Source organism: Felis catus, chromosome A3, assembly GCF_018350175.1.
Source record: "Felis catus isolate Fca126 chromosome A3, F.catus_Fca126_mat1.0, whole genome shotgun sequence".
NCBI classification, from domain to species: domain Eukaryota; kingdom Metazoa; phylum Chordata; class Mammalia; order Carnivora; family Felidae; genus Felis; species Felis catus.
Genome location: NC_058370.1, coordinates 133,550,017 through 133,562,074, shown reverse-complemented (window position 1 = coordinate 133,562,074; position 12,058 = coordinate 133,550,017). Strand labels below are relative to the sequence as shown.

At 40.4% G+C, this 12,058-nt stretch overlaps 1 protein-coding gene across 4 annotated transcripts in view; it reads left to right on the top strand.

Moving 5' to 3' along the window:
• CPSF3 (cleavage and polyadenylation specific factor 3) overlaps positions 1 to 12,058 on the top strand; it is a 39,090-nt gene that overhangs the window by 20,165 nt on the left and 6,867 nt on the right. For all 4 annotated transcript variants that reach the window (XM_011281328.4, XM_019827943.3, XM_045054990.1 and 1 more), the window contains 5 exons: positions 2,234 to 2,386; positions 5,771 to 5,879; positions 7,082 to 7,180; positions 8,544 to 8,638; positions 10,141 to 10,228. In XM_011281328.4, the coding sequence (XP_011279630.1) occupies positions 2,234 to 2,386; positions 5,771 to 5,879; positions 7,082 to 7,180; positions 8,544 to 8,638; positions 10,141 to 10,228 (544 nt within the window). The remainder of the gene's footprint in view (positions 1 to 2,233; positions 2,387 to 5,770; positions 5,880 to 7,081; positions 7,181 to 8,543; positions 8,639 to 10,140; positions 10,229 to 12,058) is intronic.

Sequence of the window (12,058 nt, the reverse complement as noted above, 5' to 3'; positions counted from 1 at the left end):
CATTAATTACACTCACAGTATTGTACAGCCATCACCACTCTCTATTTCTAAAACTTTTTCATCACCCCCAAAAGAAATTGTACCTATTAAGCAAAAATTTTCCATTTCCTCCTCCCCAGCCCCAGGTAACCTCTAATGAACTTCCGTAAATTTGCCTATTCTAGATATTTCGTGTCAGTGAAATCATATAAAATATATATAATGTGTCCAAGGTTCATCTGTATCGTAACATGGATCAGAACTTCATTCCTCTGTGTGGATGAAAATAACAGTCCGTTGTGTGTAGATGATGCCACATTTTGTCTGCACATCTGCCAGTGAACACGTAATGCTAGAGCGAACATGGGCCTGTAAGAATCTGAGTCGCTGTTTTCTGTTCCTTTGCACATATGCCAAAGAGTGTAATCACTGGGTCACGTGTTGTTGACTTTTTGAGGACTCACTGACCCTTCCCGTAGCGGCCTCACCATTTTACTTTCCCCCCAGCAGTGCACAAGGATGCCGGTTAGCCCACATCCATGCCAACACTTGCTAGTTGCCTTTGTTTAATTATAGTCATTCTAGTAAGTGTGAAGTGGTATCTCATTGTGGTTTTGATTTTCACTTCCTAACGACTGGTGATGTTGAGCATCCCTCCATGTGCTTTTTTGTTCGTTTTTGAGTTCTTTCTAGCATGGTAGTCCTCACAGGTATTTTCCCATTGGTCCTTACTTAGGAAGCAGATTCTCGGGTGGGGAAAAATCCCTCTCCTTTTTAGCATCATGAACGGTCGAATTGAGCTACAGCGCAGGCTCCTTACAGGTGTTTCCTAGCGTATGTGGTTTATGGATATTCCCCCCACATTTTAAAGCCAGGGAGGGAGTGTTGTACTGCCCTTTCTCTCTGGTGTCACCACCTCATCCTCAGGCCATTTCATTGCTCTTCAGGCTCTCTCTCTGCTGACAGTTAAAATTCCTGGATTCAACTCGATGCTTACCTTCCTTCAGTAACCAGGTCAGCAAAAGTATATCTACATGATAATGTAACAATAGTGTTGGTAGTAATAATGAGCAACAGCTGTCAGTTATTATTTACCACGTGCCAGGTACTGTACTCATGTTTTAAGTAATCTCTGGCCCAGCGTGGGGCTTGAACTCTCAACCCTGAGATCAAGAGTTGCGTGCTCTACCGACTGAGCCACCCCGGCACCCCTGTACTCATGTTTTACGTGTATCAACTTGCTTACTCCTTACAACCAACAACTGGTTATAGATGAGAAAACCGAGATGTTACGTAACTTGCTCAAGTTTACGGAGCTAGTAAGTGTTCGAAGAGCCGGGCGTTGTGTTTAAGCAGCCAGGCCTCGAAGCCTGGGCTCTTTGCTAGGTCTAGTAGTGATGCCGGGTTGGCTTCTGTTAGCCCAGGCAGCAATCTATAGATTAAGGATGATCTGTCTTGTAAAATATAGGTTATAAAAGTGAATAGGAAGAGACTGGTATCTGATGCAATTGTCGTCAATACCCCTCCAACACAATTTCATTTGGTTCTGAAATATTTTATTTGGTATTACTATAATAAACAGAAGAAAATATCAAAGGTCTTTGTTATCCCCTATAAAAAGCTTCTTTAGAAAGCCTTGTATTAAGATGGGGGTACCTGGGTGGCTCAGTAAAACGTCCAACTCTTGATTTCGGTTCAGGTCATGATCTCCTGGTTTGTGAGTTGGAGCCCTGCATTGGGCTCCGCGCTGACAGTGCAGAGCCTGCTTGGGATTTTTTCTCTCTCTCAAAATAAGTCAACTTAAAAAAAAAACAGGCTTGTATTAAGAAATGTAAAGAAAACTATGGGTGTTTTCTTCATTAGTAGGAGTGGCAATAGTTTCATACAGGAATCATGTATCTAAAGCTGGTAGAGGCTATGGAGTTTACAGAAGTCACACGGTCCAGCCCTTTGCAGTTGAGTACAGAAGTCTAGAAAAAGTCCAGCTTCCACAAAGTTGTATGTCTTGTTAGTGGCAAAAAACTGAAGTTGAAGTTTCTTTACTCTCTCTTAAAATAGTTCCACTTCAGGATTTTTAAGGCCAAACAGAATGAAAATACCTATCTATACAAGTTTGATTGACTGGAGATCCTTCAAAGTAGTTCAGCTTAATAACTTCGAGTATATGTGTTTCAATATTTAAGTCAGATAGGGGCCATCACTAACCCACACTAAGAGTGTTTCCCTGTGCTCTCTGCAAATTCATTCTGTGTAGATTTTAGTCCATGGAGAACAAAATGAAATGGCCAGATTGAAAGCAGCCCTGATTCGAGAATATGAAGATAACGATGAAGTTCACATAGAGGTTCATAATCCTCGGAATACGGAAGCTGTGACCTTGAATTTCAGAGGAGAAAAGCTAGCCAAGGTAAAAGGTTGTGATTTCTAATCTTACCCAGGTCTTTTCTAAAGGGAAATGTATACTTAAAAATACAGCCTTCTTTTAATCAAAGCAAGATAATGTGCTTAATGATGATTTCTGTTTATTTTGTATACTATAAGAATTTTCTCCTGGGGTCACCTGGGTGGCTCAGTTGGTTAAGCGTCTGATTTCAACTCAGGTCGTGATCTCATGGTTTATCACGGCCTGAGTTGAAATCAGACGCCTTGATTCAAGCCCAAGTTCAAGCCCCGCCTTGGGCTCTGTGCTGACAGCCTGGAGCTTGGAGCCTGCTTCAGATTCTGTAACTCCCTCTCTCTCTGCCCCTCCCCTGCTCATAATCCGTGTCTGTCTGTCTGTCTCTCTCTCTCTCTCAAAAATAAACATTTAAAAAACTAAAATTAAATATAATTTTTTTTAAAAAAAGAATTTTATCTTGGGGTGCCTGAGTGGCTCAGTCATTTGAGCGTCCAACTCTTGATTTGGGCTCAGGTCATGACTTCGTGGGATTGAGCCCCGAGTCAGGCTCCGCACTGATGGTTGGAGCCTGCTTGGGATTCTCTCTCTCCCTCTTTCTCCCCTCTGCCCCTCCCCTTGCTCACTCGCTCACTCTCTCTCTCTCAAAATAAATAAGCATTAAAAAAAAAGGAACTGAAGGAGTTGTTTCCTTGTGCTCTTTTAGGTCTTCTTCTGATTCTTCTAGTTCATTTCTTCACATAGAAAATTTTCAAGTATGTTAGATCTTAATGCAGTTGAGTTTGATAGCTTTTTAAACCACACCTCCACTTCCTTTTCATTCCTGTATCTGAGGAAGGAAATTCATTACTGTTTTATTACTACATCTCATACAGTATAATGTCTACTGGTCCTTCTCCCAGAGAACGTAAAGATAGATAGGTCTGTGTCTTTAAACATACGTGGTATGATGGAACTTACAAAAATTTGTCCTTTTTTGATGTTGAAATATAGTATTTTCAGAATTTAAAAATAGTTAAAGGGGCGCCTGGGTGACTCAGTTAAGCGTTCAATTATGGATTTCTGCTCAGGTCATGATCTCATGGTTCATGAGTTCAAGCCCTGAGTCAGGCTGTGCACTGACAGCACAGGGCCTGCTTGGGATTCTCGGTTACCCTCTTTCTGCCCCTCCCTGCTCACCCTCTATCTCTGTCTCTTAAAATAAATAAACATTTAAAAAGATAATAAAATCATTAAAAATCTTACCTGAGACTTCAGAGCGATACTATAAGGTATCCACATTTTTGCCTCCTGTGAAGATTTGTTTTCTTTTCAATGTTTGTTTATGTTTGAGAGAGAAAGAGTGTGTGTGAGCAGGGGAGGGGCTGAGAAAGAGGGGGACAGAGGATTTGAAGCCAATTTTGTGCTGACAGCAGAGAGCCCGATGCGGGGCTTGAACTCACAAACTGTGAGATTATGACCTGAGCCAAAGTCGGACGTTTAACCGACTGAGCCACCCAGGCACCCCTTCTGTTAAGATTTTTTTTAAGATACTTCTAAGGGAAACTTTTTAATGATTTATCTGAAGTTTTAAATATCAGACATGTATTAATGAGCAAATTTACAGCAATTCTTTTAATATATAATGAGCCAGATATAAGAAGGCTAATTGATGAATATCCTTCCTTGCAGTTGAGTTTGAGGGGGAAAAAAGTTAGGACGTGAGGCTTTTGTTGCCAGAGAAGAACAGAGGGTTGTATTGACTCCTGTTCACAAAACTTTTTAATGGAAGCAATCTTATACCTATAGGAAAATGTATTCAGTTGGCCATCTAAGAGCTGATTTCCCAGACTCTGCTGGTTGAGATGGAGGGAGGAGAGGTTTTATAGTCAGACTATTTAGGAGAAGTGGAGTTGAACAAAAATAAGCTGTTTTCTTTACTGCTGGACTTTTCAGAGTTTTATTATGCCATTATGCATTATAAATCTTCAAGAAATACAGTACGCAGCATTTTAAAAAGTTTTAACTACAGAACTGGGAACACAGTATAGATATGTATGTCACTTATATATAACTTGTGTATATGCATAGAGAAACTGTTGTCAATACCTGTTTCTTTGTACAGGTATTGATATACCAAATATAGCTTTGTATTAGAATGCGGTTCTGTGATTTCAGCCATAGGTGTGGTTACTTAAAATCATTAGCTCTAGTTTTTTTTCTCTGAAGTGCAGTCACTTTACTTACGGTGAAGTCTTTTACGGCAGCCATCCTCAACCATGCAAAACAGAAACTAAGAAGTAGGTGAAGGGAAGCAGATCCACAAAGAACTGTCAGAAAAGCCATTCACCTTGTACACGTGTCAGGCCAGCCAGTTGTATGTATGTTAATAAATCAGCACATTGGAAACCACGCGCTCGGCACAGCCGGCCACAGCGGGCGAAGTCGGAGGAATCCTCGCTCTCTCGGTCTTGCTCTCTGAGGTGCTCGTGTGCAGGCAGACAAGCTCACCCAGCTTCTCGGCATCTGGGCCATCCCTGTATTTAAGATCGGTCTCCTGGGGGCAGTGCTCCTTTCATCAGCTCACCAGCACTTAAGGGAAAAGTCACCCTGACAAATCATCTGACGTAGAGCCTTGTCCCCTCATAGAGTTATAAGAGCAAACACTGTTACCACTGCCTGGCTGCTCTTTGTCCTTACTTGATGAGAGGAAACAAGTATGAAATACACTGGCTTTTTCCTTTTTGGGTTCACTTATTAGTAGCGAAGACCAGTTACATTTAAGAAAGTTGGGTTTCATGCTTGTAAGGTATTTGGTTTTGTTAGTTTTTGAGCAATCGTTACTTTCTTTTAAAAATTCTTGCCCCTTGGTCGTAGGAGTTCTTCAACACCTGTCTTTATGGACAGATATTGGCAAGATCTTATCTTTATTGATGAGATATCACCTATCTTTATTGACCTCTCTATCCAAAGATGCTCCTCCTCTGCTAGTGTTGAGCCTAGTATAGACTTGCACCTTTGCGTGAGGGAGCTCACCGTGTCGAGGCCTAAACCAGCGTGCAGGAGCACATACATTTCTGGCCTGCACTGCAGTCTTCCCACCACATTACAACTGTTGACAGCTTTCGGAGGCCCCAGCACCTATACGTTTACTTGGTTGCTGAACTGATTGGAACGGAACTGAACCTAGCTCTTCTTGCTAGATCTGCCCCGTGACTCTTGCCTTTGGTCTCTTGGTGGCTCTGTTCCTGTCCTCATCATAGACCTATATAACGTTTTTTATTTTTCATGTTAAAATTCATGTCATTTTCATGGTTCACATGTCAGATGGTCATCATTGTGATTGAATATCTAAATAATTGCATTTTCCAAGATTCTGTTTTCTTCAAGTTTTTTGTGTGTTTTTTTTAATAATAGGTCATGGGCTTTTTAGCAGACAAAAAACCAGAACAAGGCCAGCGGGTCTCAGGAATACTTGTTAAAAGAAACTTTAATTATCACATACTTTCTCCTTGTGACCTCTCCAGTAAGTATACTATTAAACATCAAATATCAGTTATTTTAATATTGAAAGAAAATCTGTGAAAACTTTTCATACTAATGGCCAAATCTTAAGTAGCAGCCAAATAATAAAATAGAAATTGATGAATTAATGATCCACATAGTTTTATGGGGGAAAAAAAAATCTTCCTTGAACTACTTAAATGTTTGAATTCTTTGCAAAATAACTTTCTTCTTAATTGGGAACATAAGTTGACCTCTAAGACAGGTTGACTGCTCCTGTTGACCCTTTACAAGCCTGTTTTCTACCTTTTAGAGTGGAGTCCTGGTACTTTTGTTTTCTAACGTAAACTTGAATGCCCCCCCCCACCCCACCCCCGACACACACACGCATTTTGGTCTTTGTGACCTATAGTCGTACGTTCCTTGCTGGGCCTTTATGTCGTGTGCCTGTGTAAATGCTGAGCCATCACTGCTTTCACAGTAAATATGGTATTATTATCTTCAATAACGGTGCTCAGTTTTATGCAGATAGCCATAACAGAGTATGAGCACCTTATGAAGGAGGAAGAAATAGCAGTGTTTAGGGATTCATCTGAGCTGGGCCAGCTGTCAGCTTCTAGCCCATCACACAGTGGAGTGTAACTTGTTCTCTATCCAGCGGTTAGTGGATCTTACTCTGTGCCAGGCACTGAGCCAGGCGTTGGAGGACTAAAGGTATGCTACAGAGCATGGTGCCAGCCCCTAGAAGTCTGTCTAGGGAGAGGCGCAGCCTTGTCAAGAGCTAGTCCCAGCACTGATGAGTGACAGAGAGGTGCATGGTAAGTGCATGAGGAGAGAACGGACCCAGACAAGTCGGAACAAGTTTTGCAAACCAGGTAGCCCTTGTGGCAGGTGGTGAAGGATTGCTGGGTTTGCCTGGCCCAGAAGAAAGCAGAGGACAGCTGGTGCCCTGGCTCGGAGATCTCCAGGGACCTGATTTTTTGAGGGCAGTGAGGCTGCTTTCTTACGGCTGAAGCAGAAGCTAACTAGTGGGGGGTGGCTATGGGGAGTTAAGGGGGGAATGTAGGGCAGGAACCAATTAAGGAGCATCTTCTAAGCTTTCTCAAAAGCAGGTTCTCCTTTACTTTGCTTTAATTTCTCTCTACTCGTGTATGTGTTTACAGGCTCTATTTTCTGCCACCAGTATTGTTACTTAAAGTGTATCTGTTCTAATTTCCTCTTCAGATTATACTGACTTGGCCATGAGCACTGTGAAACAGACCCAAGCCATTCCGTATACTGGTCCTTTTAATTTGCTCTATTACCAGCTACAGAAGTTGACAGGTGGGTATTTATTGAAATTCACCTAATTGTTTTCTGCTTTTGAGTAAGAGAAGTATATACCCAGGAAAGGAGACTGTTCCATTTGGGTTGTTGTCTCAGAATTGCACAGATGTTATTTGCACTTCACTTGGACATGTTATCACCTTTGGGTAAATTTTTGAAAATATACTCCTAAGTTTTTTTAATTGCATTATACTTCTTATCTTTGATCCACTGAAAATTCTAAAAATATCAGTAACCTTTGCTGCTCATGTTTAAAATCCACTTTAGTTTACTCTTCTAAATTTCATCTATCTCTTTTCTTTGTTCAGTGAAAATAGGTTTTCTGGTTCCATCAGTACCAGTCTATACGGCAGGTTTTAGAAGAACACACGAACACTGGCCAAAGGCCAGTAAAACAGTAAACCTATTCTGTTTTCATATTAGATCATTTGAGTTAGATTTTTATGTATTAACATAATGAGAGGCAATGACTAAGTTAAAAGGTGTGGATGCCCTCTAATAAGCGGGAACACTTTAATTTTTTTTTCTATAATTTTTTTTTAATGTTTATTTATTATATTTGAGAGACAGCACAAGTAGCGAAGGGGCAGAGAGAGAAGGAGACACAGAATCTGAAGCAGGATCCAGGCTCTGAGCTGTCAGCACAGAGCCCAATGCGGGGCTCAAACCCACAAGCTGTGAGAACAGACTGAGCCACCCAGGCACCCCAAAGCGGGAACAATTTAAATTACTTTCTATTAATGTGCTCTTCATTATTCAAATAGCAAAATATTACTATAAAATAAATCAGTAGAAAGAAAATCTTTTTTTGCTTCAGATCTTCACATGAGAATTACAGGTTATAACATAGAAAGTTAATAAAATATGTCCGAGTTAATTCTTAATTAAGAGGTGACTGGGAGGACCAGAAAAGCCTCCTCTTAGACAATAGAATTTCCCTAAGGAATGATTAAGCTTATGAAGACAGAAGGAAGAAGTGACTATTGGCAGTAGTTGACTAGTCTCATGTCAGATTTTAAGTTACTAGTGAAGTATTAAGACGCTAGTGGCTAAATCTCTCATGTAAACACAGATATTTAACAATCACCAAAGTTTGCAACTGATAAGATGTTTCATGTCCCGGGTAAATCCTGCCTCATTAGATGAATTTTTAGAATACATGTTGAGATCTTTCAGTTGCTGTTAAGCAATCAACATAAAACTTACTTAGTTATTTGAAATCTCACTATTCAAATGATTAATTAATTTTTTCATTGTGAATCAGATTTATTTCAGCTATCTCTATAAACAAAGGAATAATGATGCCTCTGGAAGATTATCAGAAAATTATATACATCTTAATATTACTTCCTTTTTTCAGGTGATGTGGAAGAATTAGAAATTCAAGAAAAACCTGCTCTGAAAGTATTCAAAAATATTACTGTAATACAGGAACCAGGAATGGTGGTATTAGAAGTAAGATAAGATCATTTACCTAAACAAAGAGGGGAAAAAAGTTTTAAGACTTCACATATAATTGTAGAGAAAATTTGTTCTTAAGAAAAAAATTACTGGAAAATATATCCATGCATGTTTTTTTTCCAAGACCAGCTTTAAATATGACCTCGCTGGGCATTTTCTATGTAGTTCTAGTAACATAAAAACTAGTATTAAATTAAGGCTTAATATTTAGCATGTGTAGTGAGTATAGGTCTCTCAGATGAGAAGTTTCAACTAATTTTGTGATGGCCCTGGATGTCTTCAGTTACGTCAGAACATCCGACATTCTCAAGAGAAAAATCAAATTGTTACATTGAAACAAATAGACTTGTCATGTTAACACTTTTAAGACAGTGGAATTTTGAAAATTCAAATAAGCGATATTAAAATGACTCACTTACACAAAGGCTAGAAACCACTGAATGTGGTTTCTACTATTAGAATTTTAAATTCCTACAGGTGGAATTTGGAACCCAGACACCCAATTAATTTGATGGTTGATTTTGATAGCTTGGCATCTGTCCGGTTCAAAGAAGGACTTTTAGAGTGAATCCTCGAACTGAATGATCCAGAGAGGTGCCTGGTTTCATTCTCTGCCTCAGGGAGAGTTGCATGTAAATTTCCCAGCTAGATGGTGCGCTATTTTGTTCATACACATTATTTTTTAAAACTAAAAAAGATCTGCCAACTCGGGTTCCACTGCAGTTCTGGGATTTAAGTTGAAATTTGATTCATAAAGATGAAAGTAACTGAAGAAAGTGTCAGAAGGAGTAGTTGTCTATAACACGATGTCAGACACAATAATACATAAACATTACTGCCCTAGGAAAGGGAAAAATTATTAGAGACGTTCATTTAGCTCTTTCTACTAAATGCTGTACTTGTATTCCCTGGAATTAACATGTCCAAGAGCGTCTCAGAGAAAGGTTTTCAAGTGCCTCACAACGCTTGTAAAAGCGCTTTTTGAAAAGGTAACAGGTAGGGAAGGCACGTGTTCCTGAAGTAATTCACCTGCTCTCTCCCTGGCCTGGCAGGCCTGGAAAACTATCTTGGAACACCCACCCAGCATGTGCACAAGCGTCAGGGTCCTAGGCTTCGGCTTCGTGTGAGAAACAAAAGTACATGTTTAGAGATACTACCCTGTGCCGGCACTGGGTGTGCTTCTGAAACACGGTGCTTAGGGCTCGGCCTGCTGCCAGCAGTCCCCACCGGTCACCTCACACCAGTGACCTCTGTGAGACGAAGGTGCTGGGTAGGAGGATTAAATGAGGGAATGCATATCAGGCCCCTGCCGCAGAGGAAGTGCTCAGGACATGTTACTATTGTTATTAGTAGGACATTAGAGAAGTCCCGCATTATTAGTTTTAGGAAACAACTAGTTAATGTCCGTGAAAATGCTAGAAACAGAAGCCCCATATGTACAGTCTTTTGTGGTTAGCTGTATTCCTACCTTCCTAATTCTGCCTTTTGCTTCCCAGTGGTTAGCAAACCCTTCCAACGATATGTATGCGGATACAGTAACAACCGTGATCCTGGAAGTTCAGTCAAACCCGAAAATCAGGAAAGGTATAACATTATTTCATTTTTATCAGTTAATTCTTTGGCTTCTCCCGTGGTCTGTGAACTAAAAAGCAGAAGACAGAGTCCTAGAACTTGAAATCTGATTTCCCCTTCCTGTCACCTTTAAGATATAATATATGTATGACAATGCAGATTACTAATATTTTACTTTCTGTTTTGGGTCTTTACTTGTGCTATTGCCAAAATTCTGGTTGCCATGAACACAAAGATAAAATTCCTTAGTAATAGTCCTCTTAAAAACAGTTTAACAGAAATTCCAAAGTATTGCTGAATTGAGCCAGCATGTCTAGTAAAAAATAATGCTGCCTTATACGTATTTAGTAAAACTTGTTGAACTGGATGGAATCTCTCTATAGGACAATTTTGCAACCACTTTTTGTTTTCTTGGTACGTAGCAACTTTCAGTCAAAGAAAGATATCTTTGTGTTAGTAAAGATACCTTTGTGTTATGTCTTCATAGTTTTATTCTATTTTATACATAAATCAGTATTAAACATGTCTTAAGGTATGCATCATTGGCCTATAAAGTAGCCCTTTTTGCTACTATGGGAGGAAGTCACCCTGAAGAATATCAGGGGCCAGCCTGAAATAAAGGCCAGCCTGTACCCCTCTCCTAGCCTCAGATCTTGTTCTCTGATAGAATAGTTCTCTTTCCTTAAATAAAAAAGTAAAATAAAAAATGGGTTAGTAGTATTTGATTTCAGAAGGAAAAAATGTTTAGCTGAATAGTTCATAATGCATCTTCTTATAACAACTAAATTCTGGAATGAATAAATACCTAGACAAGTGTAAATTACTCATCTGAGGTAAGCATTTGAATTTGAGTAACACTAAAAACTTCAATTTGGGCACCACTCATCATGTGTTTTAATTGAATCAATGGGTAATGGATCCCCCTGTGTGCACCTAATGTGAGGGAGGGAGCTGTGTGTTTATACAGGCCACAGGAGAACATCCAGCTCGATTCTCACAGGATGCTCATTCAGCGTCCCAGTCTCTGCCCTGGAGCACAAAACACGCCCAGGCCAGAACAAGTTTTCAAGGCAGTGGTCAGTTTTCTCTTACTTGACGGTTTTACATTTTGCCTATCTTAGGTGATACAAATGTAAAGGACGAAGTGCAGGGTGGGAGGGTGTGTAGGAGGGGGGACCTTTTACAGAGGCCACCACTAATTAGTGGCACAGCAGTTAGGAGCAGCGGAACAAGGGACGGAGCGAAGCGCGGGGGACAAGAACCCAAGGATCACACGCGAGGTTTTTCGTGGGCGTACCTTTCGGTGTTGATGCCCACTTTGCTGAGAACACGGCCGGGCTTCGTATTTCCCGTCTGTGTTGTAGGGAAGGAACACGTGAGCCATGCTAGACCGGTCTGACCTTACACCAGGTATTTTTCTTAGTGCTCTGATCAACATTCACCTTCACTCTGATTGATGGTCGTTGAGTCAGAAGTAACTATTATTAGTGATCCATTTTCAGTAACAATAATTATATAAACATTTCTCCCTAAAGTTAGCCTCTGGGCATTTCAGCAGAGGTTCATTGCAGACAAGTAGGAATAGGTTTTTTTCCATGAGTTTCTTGTGCTAAATTAGCTGGCTGGCCTATTTTCCCTCGTTCTTGCCTCCTTTGTGTTACGTGAAAAGGATACTATTTTCTTCTGGAGTAGTGGGGTGCTCGCATATTCATTTGACACATACTGATTGAGCACCTTCTGTTGGGCAGGTGCTCTTCTAGGTGCTTCAGGTGCCGCAAACAAAGCAGATTGTTATGCTTTAGGAGCGGATATGTTGGCGCTGGGGCAGCCTCACGGGGTTTG